At 40.4% G+C, this 24364-nt stretch overlaps 1 protein-coding gene across 1 annotated transcript in view; it reads left to right on the plus strand.

The window, feature by feature from the left end:
- The window catches only part of prkd1 (protein kinase D1), a 41451-nt gene extending 21170 nt beyond the window's left edge, over window positions 1–20281 (plus strand). The window contains exons 5-21 of the mRNA XM_011490138.3: window positions 41–64; window positions 171–381; window positions 2780–2857; window positions 2994–3192; window positions 3252–3375; window positions 3457–3534; window positions 4522–4689; window positions 5754–5865; window positions 6527–6579; window positions 10343–10415; window positions 10601–10707; window positions 11826–11987; window positions 13624–13722; window positions 14847–15007; window positions 15121–15227; window positions 17012–17097; window positions 18490–20281. Of these exons, the coding sequence (XP_011488440.2) occupies window positions 41–64; window positions 171–381; window positions 2780–2857; window positions 2994–3192; window positions 3252–3375; window positions 3457–3534; window positions 4522–4689; window positions 5754–5865; window positions 6527–6579; window positions 10343–10415; window positions 10601–10707; window positions 11826–11987; window positions 13624–13722; window positions 14847–15007; window positions 15121–15227; window positions 17012–17097; window positions 18490–18693 (2046 nt within the window). The 3' untranslated portion in view covers window positions 18694–20281. The remainder of the gene's footprint in view (window positions 1–40; window positions 65–170; window positions 382–2779; window positions 2858–2993; window positions 3193–3251; window positions 3376–3456; window positions 3535–4521; window positions 4690–5753; window positions 5866–6526; window positions 6580–10342; window positions 10416–10600; window positions 10708–11825; window positions 11988–13623; window positions 13723–14846; window positions 15008–15120; window positions 15228–17011; window positions 17098–18489) is intronic.
- Window positions 20282–24364: the final 4083 nt, after the last annotated feature.

The following is a 24364-nucleotide window of genomic DNA, read 5'->3' on the forward strand; positions in this document are numbered from 1 at the left end:
TTCCTGCGTTTGGTAATACTCTGTTCTTTTCATTATTTAGTCACCAGTGAGTCCCAGCATGGATGTAAGTCCACATCCCTTCACTTGTTTGACCATATGGACCCTGCACACCTTAAATGTCAGACAAGTTGTGCGTGAAGCTTCATTGTTGGGCGCCTTTTGTCCTGCAGCAGAAGAGCCAGCTGGATTATTTCCCTGGCAGGGAGCGGCGCTCCAGCTCCCAGTCCTACATTGGCCGTCCCATTGAGCTGGACAAGATCTTACTGTCAAAGGTCAAAGTTCCCCACACCTTCCTGATCCACTCCTACACCCGGCCGACCATCTGCCAGCTGTGCAAGAAGCTGCTGAAAGGCCTCTTCAGACAGGGACTACAGTGCAAAGGTGTGCACGAGCAGGCGCACACTCACAGATCAGTCTGTCCTTTCTTTGAGCAAATGTTTGGTGGGTCTTCTGACATGCGATCAACCTCATGTTGCGTCTGATAAGAAAAATGATGAGTTTCTCTTGATGAACATTTTGTAAGGAAACCCTTCCAGGAAGGAGCTTATAAAAGAAATTAAACATTAAAAAACTTCCTTGTACCTAAAATGTCTTAAGCTACTCTAAAGATTTTTTAAGACGCGAGGAACCAAGTCCCAACTCCGGCAGGGCTGGCCTCTATCACCAGTTCTGTTCATAGTTTTTATAGACAGTATTTCTAGGCGCAGCCAGCGGCTGGAGGGGGTCTGGCTTGGGGGCCACAGGATTTCCTCTCTGCTCTTTGCAGATGATGTTGTCCTGTTGGCTTCACCAGGCCAGGACTTACAGCGTGCATTGAGGCGGTTTGCGGCCGAGTGTGAAGCGGCTTGGATGAGGGTCCGCTGAATCTGAGGCCATGGTTCTCGACCGGAGAAAGGTAGTTTGTCATCTCTCGGTGGGTGGAGTCTCCCTGCCCCAGGTGGAGGAGTTTAAATATCTGGGGGTCTTGTTCACGAGTGAGGGAAGACCGGAGCGTGAGATTGACAGGCAGATCGGAGCGGCATCCGTAGTTATGCGGCCGCTGTATCAATCCGTTGTGGTGAAGAGAGAGCCGAAAAGCAAAGCCCTCAATTTACCGGTCGATCTTCGTTCCAACACTCAGCTCTGGGTCATGACCGAAAGAACGAGGTCCCGAATACAAGCGGCTGAAATGAGCTTCCTCCGTAGGGTGGCTGGGCGCTCCCTTAGAGATAGGGTGAGAAGCTCGGTCACCTGTGGAGAGCTCGGAGTAGAACCGCTTCTCCTCCACATCGAAAGGAGCCAGTTGAGGTGGTTCGGGCATCTAGTCCGGATGCCTCCTGGACGCCTCCCTGGAGAGGTGTTCTGGGCATGTCCCACTGGGCGGAGGGCCCGGGAAAGATCCAGGACACGCTAGAGAGACTATGCCTGTCGGCTGGCCTGGGAACGCCATGTGTCCCCCCAGAGGAGCTGGAAGAAGTGACTGGGGCGAGGGAAGTCTGGGCATCTCTTCTTAGACTGCTGCCACCGCGACCCGGTCCCAGATAAGCGGAGGAAGATGGATGGATGGATGGACGAGGAAAAAACCTCTGATTTAATTAATATTCATTTATCATTTATAGAGCAGTTTTCCTGCTATTAAGCACCTCAAAGTGCTTTAAAAAAATAAAAATAAAACAGTCAATAAAATCAAATTAAAACACGAGGAAATGCAAAAGCTTCATAAAAGCTACGTGTTTTCAGGTTTTCCATCTGGTTGGTGGATGAATTCCTCACATCGTCAGACAGGTTGTTCCAAAGAAGAGACCTGCAGTGCTGGAATGTGGCCTTCCACATTTTAGCTTTATTTCCAACTGGATCTAGACAGATAGAAAGACTGAATAGGCTGGCGAAGAGGGCCAGAACTCCATAGAATAATGTTTGACAAGCTAATGTCCACCTGAACGACATCCCTAGACCGTCCTCAGGTGGGTAAGGAGACCCTGTAGTGCACCTCCAGGTCCACTGAATCCGGATGGATTTGAACCAATCAATCGGATTAAACGGCACGATGGAAAATGTTCACAACATGATACATGTACTTTTTAACACGTCAGAGTTGTTCATATTACTACATATTTTATTCGCCACTCCAACGTTTGTGCGGCTAAACCATCAATTGTATCAGAGAACTGAACCGAGCGAGGGTGATGTCACACATTAAAAATGGTTCACTTCAAGTTCCAATCAAATTCAGTCCATTTATTCGCCATTTTTTCACGATACAGACGGCACCTTGTTGGAACCAGACAACGTCAGTAAGCGGTGATTGGTCCAAGAAAGTCAATGTTTCTAGATCAACTGCTCTGGCCAATCAGGAGTGAGCTTGTTGGAAGGCCACGCCCCTACCGCTTAAAGGTTGACTACACAAAATCTGTGAAGCGTTTTAAATGATGGACGTGGGGGCCAGTGGGGTCCACCTACTTTTATTGTAGCATCTGATTGGTCAGTTTATAACTTGAATGACGAACTACAGAAAAAATTCAACGAAAAAAATGTAAATTATTCAGAACATTTAAAAGAAAAGGTTTTAGAGCAAGAATGGTTATTCTGACTAATAAAAAGACTGAGTAACAGCCGTTTATTTCTCTATAGACGTTTATGGGATTTTAGCTTCTTGGAACCAGCTGGTATTCCCTGTTGGGAATGGCAGGGGGGAGGAGTCACTCAGTCCAGTTCTCGTATACAGTCAATGGGCTAAACCAACTTTTCTAATAACAGGGTTAAATTATCTGTGTAACCTTTAGTTTTTTTGTATTTTCAGACTGCAAATTTAATTGTCACAAACGCTGTGCTCTGAAGGTCCCTAACAACTGCCTGGGAGAAGTTTCCAGAAATGGGGGTAAGAAAAATCTAAAACTGAAGCTGAAGCCAGAACTTATTAACACAGAAAACCTCCAAACAGCAGACAGATGTGCTGCAACATGTGGAGGGTTTTCGTGGTGCAAACATCTGGTCTGTGCTCCTCATTGCTGAAGAGCTCCTGAGCCCTGGTGCAGACTCGGATGCTTTAATGGCGGACGGTTGCCTTGATGACCATAACGTTGACAGAAGTGGTGACCTGCTGGACATGGACGACGCTTTGACTTCTGAGGGGAGTCTGCTGCTCGACACAGGAGCCGGCGACCTTGGAGATCTACGCGACCCCGACATGGACGACTGCAACCGGTCCATCAGGTACTCGAATGCAGAAACTCTGGAAGATCAAATTCTGTGCTGAACTTGTGTTCCTGCAGTCCCTCCACCAGTAACAACATCCCACTGATGCGGGTGGTGCAGTCTGTCAAACACACAAAGAGGAAGAGCAGCAACGTCATGAAGGAGGGCTGGATGGTCCACTACACCAGCAAGGACACTCTGGTACCTCATTTGTTTGTTTTGGACAGGTTCTCCGTCTGACGGTGGTTCTGTTTTTAATGTTCCTTTGTTTCTGTGTTTTAGAGGAAGCGACATTATTGGCGGTTGGACAGCAAATGCATCACATTGTTCCAAAATGAGACAGGATCCAAATACTACAGGGTAAGAAGATCAACCTATTCCAGCTTCATGTTAAATAAAACTAAAGGCCGTGCAGCACAGCTGCTACGGACATTTTACGCATTGTTACATCTATGAAATTTCTGTCTTTCATGATACATGCATGATATACGTCATTCCTAAGTGTTTTTTGCATTCATCATTCGTTGATGGGCGCAGATGTCCATTGAGGGTTTTGGTTACGTGAATTCTGAGCTGTTCAAAATCCTTGGTCAATTGAGAATTATGTAGTTTTACGCATATTTTACGTAGTTTAAACGCCACCAATTTTTGCAAGATGCATACCCAAAGTTGTGTCTCTTCACAACTGTTCTTTGTATGTCTAACGGACTTTTCACTCATGTACCACCGATGTGTAACTTTTAAATTGCATACACATCACGTTCAAATTACGTAATGGACGCACAAATTTTGGGCCAGATTTGGCCTTTACATTGACTTAACGTGTTCTTTGCGTAGTTTTTTCGTACTTTGTCTGTGGTTTTAATGTGGTTCATTTGTAAAAAATCTGTGAAAATTTTACATAAAGACCAAGATGTTTCTCAACTTTTCCACATATTTTTACGTCTGACCAATTTTCAACTGTGCAATATGCGCAAAATGTACAATCTCAATGAGGGGGCAGCTCTGCCAATTTTTCTGAACCCACCTGAGGAGAGTAAGGGTTCAGTGTCTCATCTATAAGGACACTTTGACATGACTGAGCCAGCCAGGAATCAGCTTCTTACTAGTTTTAGATCAGGACCAACGCTCAATTTCTCAAGATGTTTGACCTTTGTGTAGCTATACTATTGGATGTATATGAAAACTAGACCCAGTAAGTGTGAAATTGGGTGTTGCTTAAGAGCAGCATCTCAGACGTTACTTCAAAAGTCAACATTTATGGAAAAAACACTGAGGAAAAGGTGATTTTCTGTGTCTACCCTCATGGTACATGTCCATTTCCTGTTCCTTTCCTGGTGCGTACAGGAGATGCCATTGTCGGAGATCTTATCCTTGGGTCCGGCTGAGACTTTCTCACTGCTTCCGGATGGAGCCAACCCTCACTGCTTTGAAATAACCACGGCCTCGCTGGTTTACTACGTTGGAGAAAGTCTGCACAGATCTGAATCATCTGCGTCCGACAATTCCTTCCTGGTAAGAGACATCTCAACATCTCAGATACTCAGGTCTGAGAGGAACCCTTCACAGAAAAGGAACCAGCAGAGATTTTCTACATGGACATTGTAGCCGCCATTGTTGTCACTATGTCACATGATCAGGGGGGGAATTTTAATTTAGTGCACCTGTTCACCTGCAGGTTGGGTCTTTTGTGGTGGTTTGTGTATGGAGAGGAAAGGCAGTTCCTGGTATTTAACAGTATTTAACATTTAACAGTTTGAATTGAATGATTTTGAAAAAAAAAGACAAACTTGAAATTCAGCCCTTTTGCTGTTGTATATTTTTCTTGTTCAAGAATGTATTCCAGAACTTCTCAGACAAGGAGTACTTTGTTTACTTTTGTGTGTTACAAAAAAACAAAAAACAAAAAAAAACTCAGCATCTCCAGCATCTGGTCAAGTGCTAAACTTGTTAAAGACGTCCTGTTCAAATTGTAAGAATAATTGCCAAATAAAGGATCCCGGAAGGATCAATATTGGACCCAAAATAATTTATTTTATATATTAATGATATTTGCAAAGTGTCAGACACATTAAATGTATTCATTTTGTGTTCTGTACAGGAAAGAACATAAAGATCTTGTTAGATGTGGTCACAACCGAACTGTCGAAACTGAAAATATGGTGTGATAAAAACAAGATTATCAGTAAATTGAGACAAAACAAAGTGTATAGTTTTTGGTACTTGAAAGATCAATTAAATAAGAAAGTTTGTGATCAAAGACCCACTGTTAAGATGAGAAGATGAGGTTAAATTCCTATAAAGGTAATTTACAAATATGCGGACAGTCGTGACTTACTGAAAGTGTTTTAATACCTCGATGGTTTTTTTTTCATTCTTTTGTATCTATTTGAACAATATTTGTTCAGCATATACTAATGTATGTACAAAATATCATACGTTGAGGTCGGTAATTATAAAGATTTTTCTTCGACCCACTCCTTATTTTAACACTTGATCGATTTCTGTTTATCGTGTTTATTTAACTATTTCATTTTGTGTTTGGAAATAAAAGGAGATGACATGAAAACTGGTTTCAGGTCAGCGGCGTGGGCCAGGACGTGGCTCGCATGTGGGAGATGGCCATCCAGCACGCTCTGATGCCGGCGGTCTCCATGGGAGTTTGCAACAGTTCGCACCGCAGTGGACACAGTAAGAGCCACGGATACAGAATGAGCATCACGTCAAGCTCTGATAAGGATTCAGTCAAAATTCTGCTGGAATTAATCAGTCTTTTTCGGATTTGATAATCTAAAAAGTTTCTTTTTATTGTCATGTTTTTGTCATTGTCTAAATAATAGAACATATTTTGTCTTGCTTGACGTAAAGTATCTTTAAAAAAAACGAAAAATGATGCATTTAAAGGTTTACCAATTAGAACATTTCATTGAAAGTTTTGATTTGAAATATGCTGCAGAGTTAACAGTAGGTGTTAATATTTGGTTTAAATAAATTCTTTTCATTAACAGAGCAATTAACCTTGTACAAAATATTTTATGGAAACACAGAGAGTCATTCTTGTTTGTATTTCTTAACATCACTAAGAGACATTTTTTTGTTTTTTGCTCTTATTAGTTTTTGTGTCAAAGAGCCTTAAATGTCCTAAATAATAACAGTTTCCTTTAACAAAATCTTCTGGGGGTTAGAATTTAGCTTATGAATTTGCAGCTTTGCTTTTTAAATATTCTGTTTTGCTAGAAGAGTTGATCAAAACTTTGCTTTTGTCAGTGACAGGGTTCCGTTTAGAAACCCTGTACTTTAGTGTTTCCAGCGCTTCATCCTGAGTCTGACCGTGTCCGTTTGTCTCCAACAGAGGAAGTTTCAATCAGTATTTCCGTCTCCAACTGTCAGATCCAGGAGAACGTGGTGAGAAAACAAACGAAACACAAACATTTCAGCAGTAACTTAGTCGTGACTCCAGTGTTTTCCTCAGAGGGATCCTCCACATCAGTGATGACCCTTCTCAATGAACGGGGTCACTGCAATGGGATCTCACGGGTCTAACTCTTTTGATCGGATCTGGGGGGTCCTGTGGTAGTGTACTTGGGGGTGGGGGGGTCACTGATGTGGACATGTCCCCAAAATATTGTTTCCCCACTTCAGGACAAAGCCAGGTCTCTACATTCCATCACTTCATCACTCTTTTTATCATGGTGTGTGTATGTGGGTGTGTGGGGGTGAGTGTGTGTGTGTGTGTGTGGGGGGGGTTGTCGGCATTGTTTGTCGTGTCATTTTGTTTTTAAATGTGATTGCATTTTGGAAATAAAGGTTGATTTGATTTGATTTCTGAGAACAAAGTCACTCTGCACTTCATTCATGAGACCGAGCAACACGTTTGAAGTGGAAACTGGTTAGTCCCCACTCCGATCATCCTTTGATCTTTTGTCAAAGTGTTCCCAGTGGTCTTTTCATTAGGATGATGCCGTTTTTAGGCGAAACCAACAATCCTGTTGTTCTCTAGGACACAGTTTCTGCACAGCGGCAGCAGTTCATAAGGAATTTGCCTCTGAGTTGTGGCTAGAACCGCCCCTTTTCACATCATCCACATGTTTACACCCCAACCCCCCCTGCTAGTCTGCAGCCCCTCACATGCACAACCTAACATTTGCAAGGCGACAAAAACAGTGAGTGATATTCCAGCTGTACAGTCACAACTTATTTTTTTGAAACACCATTTTATGTAAGGCTAAATTTTCCTCATATTTGTCTTCCATTGTGAGAAAAATGCCAAAAAAAAAGTAAAACATTTTCCATTAGAGTGGGTCTTTTAACAGCGAATGATAAGAACTATAGATAGTCTCTGTATCATAAATTCAGAAAAAATATCATGAAATTGATTTATGGAAACAAACCAAGAAACTGTTTAAATGGGCTAAATAATAAAAATAAAACTAAACACTTACAGACTTTCAGCTCTAACCTTATTTGCATTAAAATGTCTGCAAAGAAGCTGAAGTGGTGTTTCTAAGCAGACGTCCATCTTCCTGTCTCCAAGGTGAGCCAGTAGTCAAGGTCTTCAAATTGAGATTACAGTGATTACTCACTCAGCAAATCGGTTTCCATAGAGACGGTGGTTATTAGGTGGTGAGCTCAGAGGAGAGGGAGGAGGGTTTTATTATTGTGTTTCTGTCCCTGGAGGTGTGATATTAGGTTGTCTGTGAGCAGTGGGGAAAATTGAGACCTGATTACACACAAAGTAACAAATATTTCTCAGTTTTTCTGACAGAGCAGCGGCGGATCCGTGGTGCTGCAGGTTTTTGTTGAGCCAAGGTGCTGTGTAGGAGCTCAAAAGTGCATGAATCGATTCTTTCAGAACAGTTTTCTACTCATTCAACGTTCATTTGTTTTAAAACTGGATCTAATTTGCTTTGTTTTTTATTTAAAAAAAAACTGCATTTATGATGTATTGGTGACGTTTCCAGCTCTCTGTCTCCTTTGTGGTTCCGTTGAAGGTCCTGCTTCTGCTTTTTTGTGTGGCTATGATGTCCCTCAGAATTCACTGGGGGTTTGTGGTTTGAGCAGAAAGCGGTAAAACGCAGCAGGTCGGCCTTCTGTCAGCTCATGTGTGCACAGATCACAGATACTGAGGCATCAACACCCTCCCTCGGCTTCACCACATTCATGCTTGTATGTCAACAGTAATCCTGTCTCAGAAGCTGACTGCCTCCTTCTCCAGATCAACCGTCTTCCTCCATCAGAAGAGGGAGAGTTCGATATGGGGTCAAATCGGGTTTAGCTTTAAGTGGATGAAAAACCAGAATTTAAATTTATAAAAAGGGACAGCGAAAGTACATATTGTCAGCTCAAAGGATGTATTTAAACTTTGAAAAATAAAGTTTCTGAAACTTGATTTATCACATACTATAAACCTGAAACTGTTCCCAGATGAAAAGTAATGATTAGTAACAGCAGCTGTTTTCCTTTTTTTTACATTTTTATTTTATTTCTCTCCCTTAAGTCCTCAAATTACAGTTTCAATTCATAAATTTTGCTTTTGCTGCTGAGCCTAATTCGGGGGGGGGGGGGGGGGGGTGTTATTGGAACATACCAAACTGGGAAGGGTGGATGCTCTTTTGAAGTGGAAATGATGTCACCAGATGTCAATCATGTGCGGGTACCCAAAGCTCCACCCCCAAAGATCAATACCGAAACAGTTTTACTTTTTAAAAATTTCCGTAGGTCCTTCAATTTCAGAATGTGTACTTTTACAGTTTTAAACTGTTTTCATTTTTGTTTTGAATTTTACATTCTGGTTTTTCATTTACTCTGATGCTGATTTGACCCCAAAGATCTGAAGCTGAACTTCTGTTCATTATTTGTCCCTTCTGACCATAACAATGGATTTCTCCTAACTGGTTGATGTTTCGATGCAGGATTTATTTTGCTTTGTGTCCGAAATTTCTGTTTCACCTTCAGGTTAATTAGTCCTCAGTTAAAGAATCTTTAATTGGGTTTATGGCAGTGATGGATGCTCAGACTGAGCTTTCCAAACTTCCAAAATGGGACTTCAATGAGTCTCTGTGAATGGATTTCAGGTTGATGCACAGATAATTAGATGATAAAACTCCTATCATGAAGACTGTTTACGTGTGTGCATATTTGTTCTTTAATAATGAAAAACAAGGTATTAGATGGAATTAAACAACGGAAATTCTACATTTTGAAAGAGGAATTGTTTTGATGAGCAGCTATCCAGAAGCCATCTAGCAGATGTGTGGGTCCCTGAGGACTCGATTTGAGCCTGTTATAGAGGCAACAGAGGGTCAGTTTGACCCAAGAGTGATAAAGGAAACTTTGCTGCTCTTCAAAACTGGCTGCATTAATGTTGGTGAAGGTTCGTATAGATCCTGGTGACGTTGTCTTAAGGCACTTGTTTTCATAGAAACACTTCACCAATCATCCACTCATCAGGCTGATGAAGCCACTTTGATAAGCGGTGACAACATCGCCTGAATGAATGAGAACTTTAATTATTATTATTTTCTTCCCAAATAATGACTTTTAATTTAATTCTCTGCCTTAATTATTTTTTCAATGGAAATTTGGAATCATATTTATTTTGTGCAATGTCATTTGAGGTAGTGGTGAATATGGAGAGCTGGCGTGTTTGTGCACTTGAATGAGTTTTTGTAGATAGTTTATTTGCTTTTCTCCCCATTTTTAAAATATTTTCTTATCTACTTTTGTCTGATGCAGAAGGCTCTCTTGAAATCGGGGTGTTGCATCCAAAGAGGCTCATCCTCATTTTCAAACGTTTAAAAAGAAAACAAAGTTTTGATCTTTGAAGAAACTGAATTTCACTGCCGCTCACTAAAGCAGCTCATCTGAAGATCAGGACGCTGTGATGTTTCCACAGATTCAAGATTGTCCTCCCTTTTTACTTCACCTTTGGAAACAAAAATAAGAAAAATGAGTAGATTTTTATCCATGTATCACTTTCTGGAATAAAATCCCAAATCAAGTCGAAACCCAAACATGATAGGACTTTGCCTTAAAGTGAAGATAAAAGTTAATATCACTATTCATCTCAGATTAACAAAAGCTTTTCTGAACAGAAACCTTTTATTTCTATTAGACAAAGCTGAGAATTCCGTCTTGTTGAGCTCAGAACGGCTACTTTGTCTTTCAGGACATCAATTCTGTGTACCAGATCTTCCCTGATGAGGTTCTGGGATCAGGACAGTTTGGAATTGTGTATGGAGGTGAGACACTAAAGAGATATGCAATTTCAGCTCTTCACATGGTACAGAAAGGATGTGAAAATAAGAGTAACAACACAAATTGTCTTTCAATTACCTGTTAAAACCCAGTCGGATTTACATTGAAGCCGTGAAAATTCATTATGGCAAGTGTGTAAAAGTTTTTTTGCGGTATTTTATTTTGGCAGGGAAACACAGAAAGTCTGGGAGAGACGTGGCCATCAAGATAATCGATAAACTGAGATTTCCAACTAAACAGGAGAGTCAGCTGCGAAATGAGGTTGCGATTCTGCAGGTAACTGGACACAAGTGTTGTGATTGTTGTTAAAACCTGCTAAAGACATATTATGCTTTAAAGGCCGTGCTACGTCCAAACGTTTTGCACATTTTCCACGTATGAAATTTCAGTCTGTCGTGACACATGCATGATATACGTAATTGGTAAGTGTTTCCTAAGTTTGTCATTCGTCGATGTGCTCAGATGTCCGTTGATGGTTTCGACTGATGGATCTTTACATGAATTTAGTTTGAGCTGTTGAAAGGTTTGGTGGGTTGAGAATTACGTAGTTCATGCGTATTTGACGTAGTTTATATGAACTAATTACGTCTATGAAGACTCTCATTCATCCAGTTCCCATCATAGTAGTAGGTTTAAACCAAAAAGCCTTTTGGATAAGAGGTGAAACGTCTTTAACTTTAAAAACCAAGTCCAGATAACAACCTTTAAACCTACTACTATGATGAAATAATTACGTAAATCTCTGCGTGATTATTGTGTGATGCATACACAAATTTGTGGCTTTCCACAACCGTTCTACGTATGTCTAACGGACTTTCACGCATGTACCGCTCATAGAAATCTGTAGGATTTTTTTTGGAAAAAGCAGGTACTTCCTGTTTGGAACACCAGGGGGGAGCGGTTACTCAGTCCAGTTCTCTTATACAGTTAATGATTGAGACTAATGGTAAAAATGGTTCCAAAAAATGGAAACATTTTCACATTTCAATTATATGTAAATGTGGGGCATTTATTGTTTTGTTTATTTAGCTTCATAGTAAACTGAAGAACTTTCCATTTAGTTTATTTTCATTTTTTAAAATCTTTTTGAAGCTTTTCTCTTAATAGAAATATGCAAAAATACTAACAGATAGTACTGAAACAAACTGAATTTATGGTAAAAGTCTAAAAATGAATTTAAATTTATGTTGGCTCTCGAATGATCTTTGTTTTCTGAAATGGTTCACAGTTTGAAACTTGTCCTCAGTGTGTCAGGAATGCAGAAACACACACATTCATGGAACTTCTGGTTCCTCAACTTCAGAAAATCAATAAAGTGATTATAGAGTTTTCTGTAGCTCTGAGAGATTTATGGCTTTATTTCAGAAGCGTCCTTTGTCTGAAAAATCTCACAGAGCCTGCACCACCCTGGTGTCGTAAACCTGGACTGCATGTTTGAGACGCCTGAGCGCGTGTTTGTGGTGATGGAGAAGCTGCATGGAGACATGCTGGAGATGATCCTGTCCAGTGAGAAAGGTCGGCTGCCTGAGAGGATCGCCAAGTTCCTGGTGACACAGGTGAAGCTCCGCCTCAAATCTGAGTTCATTTGAGAGACATTTGGAATCTTTCATGACATTGGATTTTAAACAGTTACAGAACAATATTGAAAGGCAAGCAGACGATTAGCCTTTATATATTTAAATAGAACATTTATGATTCCTGCTTCATTGATTTAAATAAAACCGACCTCTAACACCTCTACCACCCCACTCTCTCCCCTTTTTCTCGTCTTTTTTCTATCCGCGCAAGCTGGAAATGTATGCAAACATAATTAATATAAATAAAGTTTGGCCTCAAATACAAAAGGGGTTTATTTAAATATACATCTCGTGTGTCAGAAGATTCAATAACTCCTATTGTAGTAAAATTTAGCCAACACAAGAGGCCTTCTGTTTGCTCAGCTGCTGAAAAGGACAAGTAAATCAATCAATCAATCAATCAATCAATCAATCAATCAATCAATCAATCAATCAATCAATCAATCAATCAATCAATCAATCAATCAATCAATCAATCAATCAATCAATCAATCAATCAATCAATCAATCAATCATGGATTATATTTATCTGCGCTTTTCCAGACGCTCAAAGAGCTTCCAGTGTGCTCATTATTCATTCATTGCTTTGATCATTGTCAAACTGCTCAACCGCCTGAGCCACTGCCGGCATCAATCAATCAATCAATCAATCAATCAATCAATCAATCAATCAATCAATCAATCAATCAACCCTGTCTTTAATGCAGTAGCAGCTTTCTAGCTTGCTTCTCTGCTTCTATCCAGCATTGTTGCTTTTTGTCTCTTGTTAACGACAAATATTCACTACTATTCCTTCTTACTGGCTAAATCTTCATTTGTGACTGAAAGTAAAAACAAGTCATCTGTAAAATTGGGTCACACCTGTGTGGTTGTGTCACCTTTAGCACTCTGGAGAAAGTGTCCTTCTCAATACAAGTTAAAAAATATGAATTTGTTACAAGGGAAACAAAACTGCGAATAGAGCATGTAAAATTTCCAAGATTTCTTTGGATAAGCTGTGATGTTCTGGCCTTTTAGGGCCAAACTAAACCTTGATATCAATGATGAACATTTGGATGTATTGCTCTGTCAATTGAAAATATTATAACTTAAATAAGGATTCCTTAAAATGCTTGAGTCTTTTTAAAATATGAATATTTTTACAATCCCCCCCCCCCCCCAAATTGCAGATATATTCTGTTTTAAGTGCTATAACAATTTAACTAGCCTTATTTTTAAACCACAATTGTTTTAAGATAAAAACATAATTAAAGTTATACATTTGAAGATAAATTGGTTTTAAAAATTATTGGTAAATTATGGGTCAAAAATACTTTTCCAGTTTCCATAAATCAAGACTGACAGTCACCATCAGAAATAAAACTTCTGCTTAAAAATAACGTAAAACTTGTCGTTTTAAATAAAGTATTTTTAAAAATGGAATGACTTAAAATATTGAAGATTTATTGTCCTAAAAGAAGTCGTTACATCTTTTTAAAAAGTTACTAATAAGTAAGTTTAGTCTCAATTCAATACCAACGTGATCTTTAAACTAGAAACCTGACCAAAACACTTGTTGAGATGTTGTGTTTTTGCACATCGACACAGCTTGTGTATTTTTCTGTTTCACTGTCAGATTCTGGTGGCTCTGCGTCATCTCCACTTCAAGAACATCGTTCACTGTGACCTGAAACCTGAAAACGTCCTCCTGGCTTCAGCTGACTCTTTCCCACAGGTGTGAAGTCTTTGTGTGTTTCTGTCAATGCCAAACTGAGTGTGATGTTGTGTTGGGTGGGGATCATTTATCGTCATTTAAGACCATTTGTGTCGGAAGTTGCTCAACTGAAAAATACCAAAACAAATTAAATAAAACTAGAACTCAATACTATTGCCTTGAAAGTAAAAGGCAACATTTTAAGCAGAAGTTTGGCTTAAGATGGAAATGACAGATTAGAAAACATGTACGTAATAACAGGTTCTTCAGTGAGAAATTAATCGGTTAAATACCTGTGTGCCAGGTGAAGGAACAAGCTGAAGATCATGATAGGTAAAGGAGGTAAAAAACTGCATTTCAGTGTAAAACCCCACATTTCAACTCTGGACAAGCCATTGGGTCATGTTTAGCCGATATCTCAGCTATTTATTTATTTTTTCATTTATGAATTTTTATTTCTATCTTGTTAATTCTAGTTTTATGGATGCTTTGCTTTTTTGTAAATATTTATTACTTATCTATTAATATTCTTTTTTTATTTTATGATTTTTTTAAATATTTTGGGTGTGGCTATTTTTTGTGAATACTATTAATTTCTATTTTTAATATTAATTTTTTCTATTTTTTGGCTGCTGATTTTTTTTTGTTAATAATTATTTTATTTCTTTATTGCTCTATATATATTATTTCAAATTTTAAATGCGTTGGCTGCTGTTATAATTTTTTCAAATTTTTATTCAATTTCTTTCTTTATTTTGTTTTTCTATTTTAAAAAGTTTTTTGGGCTATAGTTAATTGCTGTTGCCCAAAATGAACAAACAAAAAGTCTAAATGTATAAGAAAATTGCTTTGGGGTTTTCCAAGTTTAAACATTTTATTTTATTTTATTTTTGAGCCTTTATTTATCCAGGGAAGACAGATTAAGAACAGTATTCTTATTTTTTCACTGTGCCCAGCAAAATGCAAGACTTTTAGAGAAAGGGAGAGAAATGGAGTAACAAGAAATGGACAAAAACATTAGCAACAAGGCAAGAAAGTCTAAAACTGCTTTACAGTTGTAGTGCACTTATTAATTCATCCCAAAAACTAGGAGAGTTGGAGATGGAAGGCATCTGAGGTGTGGTCTCTCTGTGGTTCTGCTGCAGGTGAAGCTTTGTGATTTCGGGTTTGCTCGAATCATCGGTGAGAAGTCGTTCAGACGCTCTGTGGTCGGAACGCCGGCGTATCTGGCTCCAGAGGTCCTGAGGAACAAAGGTTATAACCGTTCTCTGGACATGTGGTCGGTTGGAGTCATCATCTACGTGAGGTTAGAGATTCCACAACTTTGGGCCAGCAAAAGTTTCTCCGTAACTCACTCATGATGATATGTTTCCTGATCATAAGGGTTGTTTTAAAGTGGTTTGTATTTCTGGTTGTTAGTCTGAGTGGGACGTTCCCCTTCAACGAGGATGAAGACATCAATGATCAGATCCAGAATGCTGCTTTTATGTATCCTCCTCATCCCTGGAAGAAAGTCTCACAGGACGGTATGTAATGATGTGTCAAATCGGGTTTGAGAAGTCCTTCTCTACAAGAAATCCTGTGATTTTTGTTCCTTTTTAAGCATTTTTTAGGTTGTTTTTGTTCCCCGGAAATGCCATTGAATTCCCTCCTTGCTTCTTTAGAGCAATTCTCTGCAGCAGAGTGACTCATGTTGATGTCTCTAAATGTGTCTGCAAGGTGTGTTGACTAAAATCATCCCGTTGACTAATAATAAGCCTGACTCACTCAGTCAGTCCTCAGCCTCGTCCCCAAAGCGCTTTTCCATCCACCTCCTCATTTGCTTGAAGTGAGTTGAGCTGCTGTTTAAAAAATAAATGCGAGGACTCGCTTTGCCACGGGGAAGCTAAATGCCAGAGAATAAACCCTCAGCGTGTGGAGAGATCTCCATTTGCAAATATCCGGCTTTTAAAGGAGCGTCCTCTGCCCACAAGCCAACATGATTCCAATTTGTCAGTGGAGATAAAAAGCAGAGCTTGAAGTTTTGAAAAAAGGACTTTTATGTAATGTCATGTTGAAGAACTTTTTTTTTTATCTGAAGAAAATATATTTCAACTGAGCAAATATGCTCAACTTTGTTGGATTTATGTGTACTCTGCATAAAAAGAGATTATAAATGTGAGAATTAGGACAGAACGTTTACAAAAACCACAACCAGTCACAAAAACCTGAAAAAACATCTTCATCACTCATAAACTGGCAGATCTGTACCTCTTTGTGATCCACTGCTGAAGGCAGTCCATGCTAGCTTTGAGAGGTTGAACAACATTCTTTGCAAGAAGAAGAAGCTCCAGGTTCGGATCAAAGTACCATGAGGATAGCCAGATGTTTGATCCTCTGATATGTTCCAACTTTGCCATTGGGTCAAATCAGAGAAGGCTGGAAAGCAAGGAACCTGACTGGTGGTACAGAGATTTGTCCTGTATTCAGGTCAAATACTTTTGAAGTCAAATGAACACAACAAAGGATGGAGAAGCATCAGTCAGTAGTTTACTCCTCAATCTGGAAGAGATCGTTTGCATTCAGAGGGACCCTTGAGGAATTGGCGCCCAGATGAGTTATGGTACCTACTTTATTTAAGCTGTATGGGCAGTGCCGGTTTTTGGGTTGTCTAGGTCCATGGACGTTAGTAGAGAGGAGCATCTGCGTCTTGAAGGAAGCGCAGGTGTGTCTTCAGTTTCCTTGAGGCTCGTACGGCCACCTCAAAGAACGTCATGAAAATGGAACGTACCACAGTCAAGTGTATGTATCGACAAGTATTTGTTAGGATAGGGGATTGATGTACAGGTGGTGCTGTCGTGTTCTTATGCTACATTCTAGCTGTCAGTAACACATAGGGTGTGCACATGATATGCAAGTGATCGTAGGATGCCTGTAGGATGTCCACATAAACTACAATCTGATTGTCTAATGTCTAACGCTGGCGTGTCACCTACTTCACCCTTATTTAGCCTTACATGTTGTGTTAGTGTTTGCAACGACCTGTCGCCTTCTCTCTATGGGCTCACTGATCCGTTTAAGAATTTGATATTTCATAAGGGACACCTGCGTAACCCGAACAGGTTTGCTCCAGCACCGTATCCATCGGTAAGGACAGTTGTGACTAGGGGTTTACATACACGACGACGAAGCAAGGTGATGGAGGCGAATGATTCGCTGTGGCGCCCCTTCAAGGGAGCACCCAAATGCAAATGAGATGAAGGCAATAGCTGTAAGAAATTAACAGGTTTCATATAATTTTCATAGTTTGTTTTTTTTATTTTTCATGCAGCAATTGATCTGATCAACAACCTTCTGCAAGTGAAGATGAGGAAGAGGTACAGCGTCGACAAGACCCTCAGTCACCCCTGGTTACAGGTCAGACTTTCATCTTGGAGCTTTGATTGTTTTTATTAAGTTTGTTGACATGCAAATCTCCAACAAGGCTTCAACTCTACTGTCCTATAAGTATTTACGCCCCGTCCTCTTTAGTAGGTCCACCTTGCTAGTATCAGGTTGGACCCTCTTTTTAAGAACTGCCTTAATCATTGGTGGCATCAATTCAACAAGGTACTGGATACATTCCCTAGAGATTTGGTCCATACTGACATGACAGCATCACACAGTTGTTGCAGATTTGTTGGCTGCACATCCATGATGCCTATCTCCCGTTCCACCACATCCCAAAGGTGATCTGTTGGGTGGAGATCTGGTGACTGTGGAGGCCATTTGACTCCAGAGAACTCATTGTCATGATTAAGAAACCAGTCTGAGATGATTCCAGCTTTATGACATGGCACATTATCATGCTGGAAGTAGCTATCAGAAGACGGTACACTATGGTCAGAAAGGGATGGTCAGCAGCAATACTCAAGTAGGCTGTGGCGTTGGAATCATACTCAAGTGGTACTACGTGAACCAAAGTGTGCCAAGAAAATATTCCCCACACCATAACACTACCACCACCGGCCTGAACCATTGATACATGGCTGGATCCATGCTTTCATGTTGTTGACGCCAAATTCTGACCCTACCTTTCGAATGTGGCAGCAGAAATGGAGACTCATCAGAGAAAAAGTTTTTCCCAATCTTCTATGGTCCAGTTTTTGTGAGTCTGTGTGAATTGTTGCCTCAGTTTCCTGTTCTTAGCTGACAGGAGTGGTGCCCGGTGTGGTCTTCTACTGCTGTACTCCATTTCCCTCAAAATTGGATGTGTTGTGCATTCAGAGATGCTCTTCTGCAGACCTCGGATGGAACCAGTGGTTCTTATAGTTACTGTTGCCTTTCTATCAGCTGGAACTAGTCTGGCCATTCTCCTTTGACCGCTGGCATCATTAAGGCATTTCTGCCCACAGAACAGCCTCTCACTGGATATTTTCTCTTTTTCTGACCATTTTCTGTAAACCCTAGACATGGTTGTGGGTGAAAATCCCAGTAGATCAGTAGATCTGGAATCCTCAGACCAATCCGTCTGGCACCTACAACCATGCCACGTTCAAAGTCACTTCAATCACCTTTCTACCCCATTTTGATGCTCGATTTAAAATGCAGCACATCATCTTGACAATATCTACATGCTTAAATGCATTCACTTGCTGCTATGTGATTGGTTGATTAGAAGTGGTTAGTGAGTGTGTTTGTGGTGGTGATGAGCAAATGAAACATCAGACAACAGGAACCAAACTGACTGCAGTCTGTTAGCTCCCTGCTTGCTGCATTTGGGCTCACGTGACCTCAGTTCTTCAGGATCCTGTTTATTTTCTCTTGCAGGACTATCAGATGTGGTTGGACCTGAGGAACCTGGAGTCTCGGGTGAATGAGCGCTACATAACGCACGAGAGCGACGACCTCCGCTGGCTTCACCACGCCCAGCTCAGCGGCCTCGACTACCCCGGGACCGACTGTCGGGGGGTGGAGCATTACCAGGAGAAGGAGGAGCTGGAGACTCTCAGTGAGAGGGTCAGTGAACTCTGAGGATGGAGCTCAATCAGGAGATCTGAGACAGAAAAAGCACAACGCTAACAAACCAGAAGATGTCAATTCCAAACTTTCACTTATATGATCGAAAGCTGATTTTTTTATTTTAATGTCTAAAAAAACTACATGAATGTGAAGCCAGAAAGAAAGAATCCTGTTGGGATTTTTGACAGAAAGGTTCTGAGCCTGTTGGACTTCTGCAGGGCCACCCATCACCACCGGTTCTTTTTAAACAAAGCTTCATCAAAGAGACTTCCTGCTCGGTCTGGAGAAGCTGCAGCAAAAAACATCCGGCTTGGAAGAAAGTTTCTGCTTCAAATGGAAGAGTTGATACAATCTGAAAAAAGCCTTGGTGGTAGAACAGAGGCTGATCCAAGATGCAGATGAGATCAGAGTCTTTGCTCCTCCGAGGGGACTTTTTCCCCCCCGCGTAGGAGGTGAGTTTTTGTCTTTTGCATGACTTACCCTTTTCTTAGGAGACCTAAAGAAGTTTGAAAGAATGTATCTAATGGGGTATGCTCTGACTCCGCCCTTTATGATCATAAAAAATGGTAAAAATGATTGAAATTAATGAAATTTCAATATTTATAAAGATATTTTATAAAAAGATAATACATACACTTCATGTATTAGACTGAATTTACTCCAAAATAGAGCTGCCCAATCCTGATCCTTCAAGTTTCCTAGCCGGATCTGGTGGGTCCAGATTTGATCTTTGCTGGTGGATCTAAAAGGCTTGTTGGTTAAAATGATGACGGGTCGCAGGTTTTCTGATGAGCTGCGGTAAACTGGATCTGTGGGAGGCAGGTAAAGGTATTCCAGCAGAAACAGCCTTTTCTCCTGTGACAAACCTCATCTCACTGTGCCGTCGGCTCCAGGGCTCAGCTATACTATCACGAAAAAATAAAGCTGATCTCAATACAATAATGACTGGTTTGATAGCAAAATAGAGAGAGTCCACCAAAAACACATGATTTATGATTTTAACTGATGTTCCAAACTTTAGGAGAGCTTTATCACTTCTGTTCGCCACTTCAGAGGAGGGACGACAGCGGCGCCAACAACAGACGCTGTTATGGGTCAAATGTGATGTCACCTCTTTTTTTTTACTCTTAGTGTTTCCTTAAATGTATTTTTCTTTGTATTTCTTTTAAATTTGCAATGTGTAAACTGTTTTCAGTTTGTTTTTTTACATCTATAACCTGTTTTCTTTTTCATTTATTACAAGCCTCCATAGAGATCAATGCATATACTATCAAACATGCAGGTTCATTTTTCCTCATTCTGCCCCTCTTTAAACTTTCAGTCAGTTTCATTCAAAAACATAAGAAAAGAAGATGCACGAAGAGTCAAGAACAGTTGTTCTAGATTTAAACCCATGTAAACTGGAAAAGGATGAAATTCAAGTTTCCTTCATTTTTGGGGAACAGAACTGAAGAACTTTCTGAATGACATTGAAGGAATAATACTGCTGTGCTATATCTGCCAAAGGTTTTGTTTTTTGTTTATTCTCTGTTTTCATTTAAGATCACAATGAAACATTGAGCTGCATAATTTTCAGTAAAATCCTGGAATTTGTTTTTCATATTTTGGTGTTTATTTTCTATGCGAGTTATTCAACTATTTGTGGGACCAAAAACAAATATTTAAACTTTTAGTTTCACAGAGACTCAGAAAAACTTTTGCAACATTTAAATAACTTATAAAACCTCAAAATGGAGAAAAAATCACCAAAAAAGTAAAAAAAAAAAAAAAGTTGGTAAAGTTTGGCTTAACGGTGCTCCTCTTAAATAAACTTTTCCGACAGCCTTTTAAAGAGCAGACATTGAAGGTTTATATGTCATCACAAGTGTCATAAAACAGCCAATGTGGGGCTAAGCTGCTGCATCTTTCAGCCTCTGCTAAAATAAAATGTTTTAAAATCCTGAATCTTGAAGAAAGAAATTTGGTCAATTGAATAAAAGAAGTAAAGATGCTAAAATATTTACAAATCTGCTGAAATTATTTGATTTATCAGAATTCTGCAGAAAAGTGTCAGCTATCGATGTGACTGAGATGCACTGAGAACTTCACTTTGTAGAACACAGAAAACAGAGATTCTGGGACTGCAAGAATAAAAATGATTAAGCAGAAATGATCACAGAATTGTATCTATTTTTCCCCCCAGAAGTTTCTGGTTAAGTTTTGTTCTCACTAGAAAAATTACAGATATTCTAAAACTTCTTAACCCCTTTTTAAGGTTAAAGGAATGCTGGAGCCTATCCTAGCCCGTGTTGGGCGAAGGCGGAGAACATCCTGCGTGACGGTCAAGGCAGACAGGATGAACGTGCTGATTTGGATGTTTCCATCACACATATGCACAAAACTTTATCAAAATTCCAGAAATGTACAAAAAAACAATTTCACAATTACACAGTCTACATTAAATCATAATTATGTGAATAAACCCAAACCCACTCGTGTGGTAAGTCATTCAAGAACGTGGTGATGGATGTGAACAATACTTTGACAGCAGATACAATCACATTTTGGCCACGGCATTAGCACTCATCGTCATCTATCAAAGGAGACGCCGGCGTCTTCTTCAGGCCATGGAGCGGCGAGCTCCTTACATGTGGCAGTGGCTACGGATAAGTCCATTTAGGGAAATGGTGGTGGGTGATTTTACAGAGGAGCTGTGGATCCAACAATGCCACATGATATGCTTAGGTTTGCTGAGCTGTGGGACGCTGTGGGACCTCTGGTGGCGCCCGCTGTGCAGCGACCAAGGCCACCAGTTCCTACCAAGAAGCGCATTGCCATCCGGTTGTTGGTCATGTGACTCCTGTCATTATAAAAAAGCAGTTTTGCTAAATATGTTAATTTCAATACACCTCAAAAAGCACCTCCTCCAAGCACAAAAACTTTTATTCTATAATTGAGAGTTTTTTTCAAAGATTGTCGTGTTTCCATTTGGCCAAATTATTATCACAAATCGGTTTTGCACATTTTCATAGTTAATTGGTTTCATAGTCAATTGATTGTTTTTTTTTAGTTGGAAACAGAGAATTCAGTTTGTCACAGTAAAGAAACAGTTTCTTCCCCAAAGCTGCTGAGATTACACTGATAAACTATCATAAGCATTTTGTTGCCTTCAGAACTTTTGTGTTTTTTTTTCTGAAGGAACAATAAGTAAATAAAACACTGACATTTCAAACATCCATCACTCAGACCAGACACCAATGAAACAACACAGAGCGGCCAGCCAACACAGCGGCATTTATCCTGTGGAGGATGATGATCAATGAAAAACACCTGCAGAGATCAGAGCTGAAACCGGTGTGAACAGGAAACCAGGGAACAAGGACAAGCCTTTCAAAATAAGACAGGAACTAGTTATGCACAGGAGAGGAAATAGTTATGATGGGTAAATAAAAAAAACAAAAAACAGAAAGAGTTTAAATCGAACAAGCTGCAGGCAAATTAACATTTAGAAGCTTTTATGTTAGTTTCGTGTTTCTCATTTCTGATTTCAGACCATGAATTCTAACAACAGATAAAAAGAAAACAGTTTCTGAGAAGAAAAGGTCCCTCTGAAAGCAGCATCGAGCAAAATCATTACATAAAAACGCTGTGATTTTCTGACACAACAGCAAGTTTATTTTTGTCATATGTGTTCCCACATGAACATGTTTTACTTTCTGTCTGATAGGTCCGGTTTTTCCCTGTTCCTTGTTTACAGCATCGCACACGATGATATCCTCTGACACATTAATAACATCTCATTTATCAGCCTGACAGAGGAGGATGACCTGCACTGCTTTGACACAAAACATGGAGCCACACCTGAGCTGTTGATTGAAACTAAAAGGATATTATTAATGGAAAAACGTCACTTACAGACCAAATCTGGGAAAGAAATGCCGCTGCTCGTCAGGGTTTCCACAGAAATATAGTTGAGGAAAAAACATTTAACTGTTGATTTTTAAAACTATGGAGCAAAGAGACACTTTATAACCCAGCTCTGAAAATCTGTTCAAATATTTTTAACTATTTTAAATTTATTTAATACAAAGCTTCATTAAGATTTAATATTAAAGTCAGTTTTTTTTGGTAAGAAGTCGTTATTTGTTGATTTTTGGGAATCTTTTTGCAAATGTGAGGATTAGAACAAGGACAGTATTGTATTAAATACTTTGAATATTTTGAAAATAGGAAATTTGAAATGATCGTTCCTATACCTGAGGAATTCAACTCAGCATTATTTGGCTCGGGTCCTCTACCAGAGGCCTGGGAGTTTGAGGGCCCTGCAGTATCTTAGCTGTTCCTAGCATGGCGCTTTTCTGGATTGAGAGGTCTGAGGTCTTTCCAGTTATCTGTTGTAGCCACTCCTCCAGCTTGGGGGTTACTGCCCCGAGTGCTCCAATTACCACAGTCACCACTGTCACCTTCACTTTCCAGGCTTTCTCCAGTTCTTCTCTGAGTCCCTGGTATTTCTCCAGTGTCTCATGTTCCTTCTTCCTGATGTTCCCATCGCTTGGCACTGCCATATCCACCACAACGGCTTTCCTCTGTTCTTTATCCACCACTACAATGTCTGGTTGGTTCGCCATTACCATCCTATCAGTCTGGATCTGGAAGTCCCACAGGATCTTTGCCCTCTCATTCTCTACCACCTTCGGAGGTGTTTCCCATTTTGACCTTGGGGTTTCCAGTTCATATTCTGCACACATGTTCCTGTATATTATTCCAGCCACTTGATTGTGGCGCTCCATGTATGCTTTCCCTGCCAGCATCTTACACCCTGCAGTTGTGTGCTGGATTGTTTCAGGCGCCTCTTTGCACAGCCTACACCTTGAGTCTTGTCTGGTGTGCTAGATCTACACCTTGGGTCTTGTCTGGTGTGGTAGATCTACACCTTGGGTCTTGTCTGGTGTGGTAGATCTGAGCCTCTATTGCTCTGGTGCTCAGGGCTTGTTCCTGAGCTGCCAGGATGAGCGCTTCAGTGCTGTCCTGTAGGCCAGCCCTTTCTAGCCATTGGTAGGACTTCTTGATATCAGCCACTTCAGTTATGGTCCGGTGGTACATCCCATGCAGGGGTTTGTCCTCCCATGAGGATCTGTCCTCCAGCACTGTATCCTCTGCCCTCCATTGCCTGAGACATTCACTGAGCACACTGTCAGTTGGGGCCTTGAGCTTGATGTACTCATGCATCTTGGATGTTTCATCCTGGATTGTGGCTTCTACGCTCACTAGTCCTCGGCCTCCTTCCTTGCGGCTAGTATACAGTCTCAGGGTGCTGGATTTGGGATGGAACCCTCCATGCATGGTGAGGATCTTTCGTGTTTTAACATCCGTGGTCTGTATCTCTTCCTTTTGCCACCTTATAATTCCTGCAGGGTATCTGATAACTGGCAGTGCGTAGCTGTTTATTGCCCGGGTCTTATTTCTGCCATTGAGCTGGCTTCTCAGGACTTGCCTTACTCGTTGGAGGAATTTAGCTGTTGCAGCTTTCCTTGTTGCCTGCTCCAGGTTGCCATTTGCCTGTGGAAATCCAAGGTACTTGTAGCTGTCCTCAATGTCTGCCATTGTTCTTTCTAGGAGTGAGACCCCTCCTGTGTGGACTACCTTGCCTCTCTTTGTCACCATCCGGCTGCATTTCTCGAGCCCGAATGACATCCCAATGTCA

This window comes from Oryzias latipes, chromosome 22 (assembly GCF_002234675.1).
Source record: "Oryzias latipes chromosome 22, ASM223467v1".
Classification (NCBI taxonomy): domain Eukaryota; kingdom Metazoa; phylum Chordata; class Actinopteri; order Beloniformes; family Adrianichthyidae; genus Oryzias; species Oryzias latipes.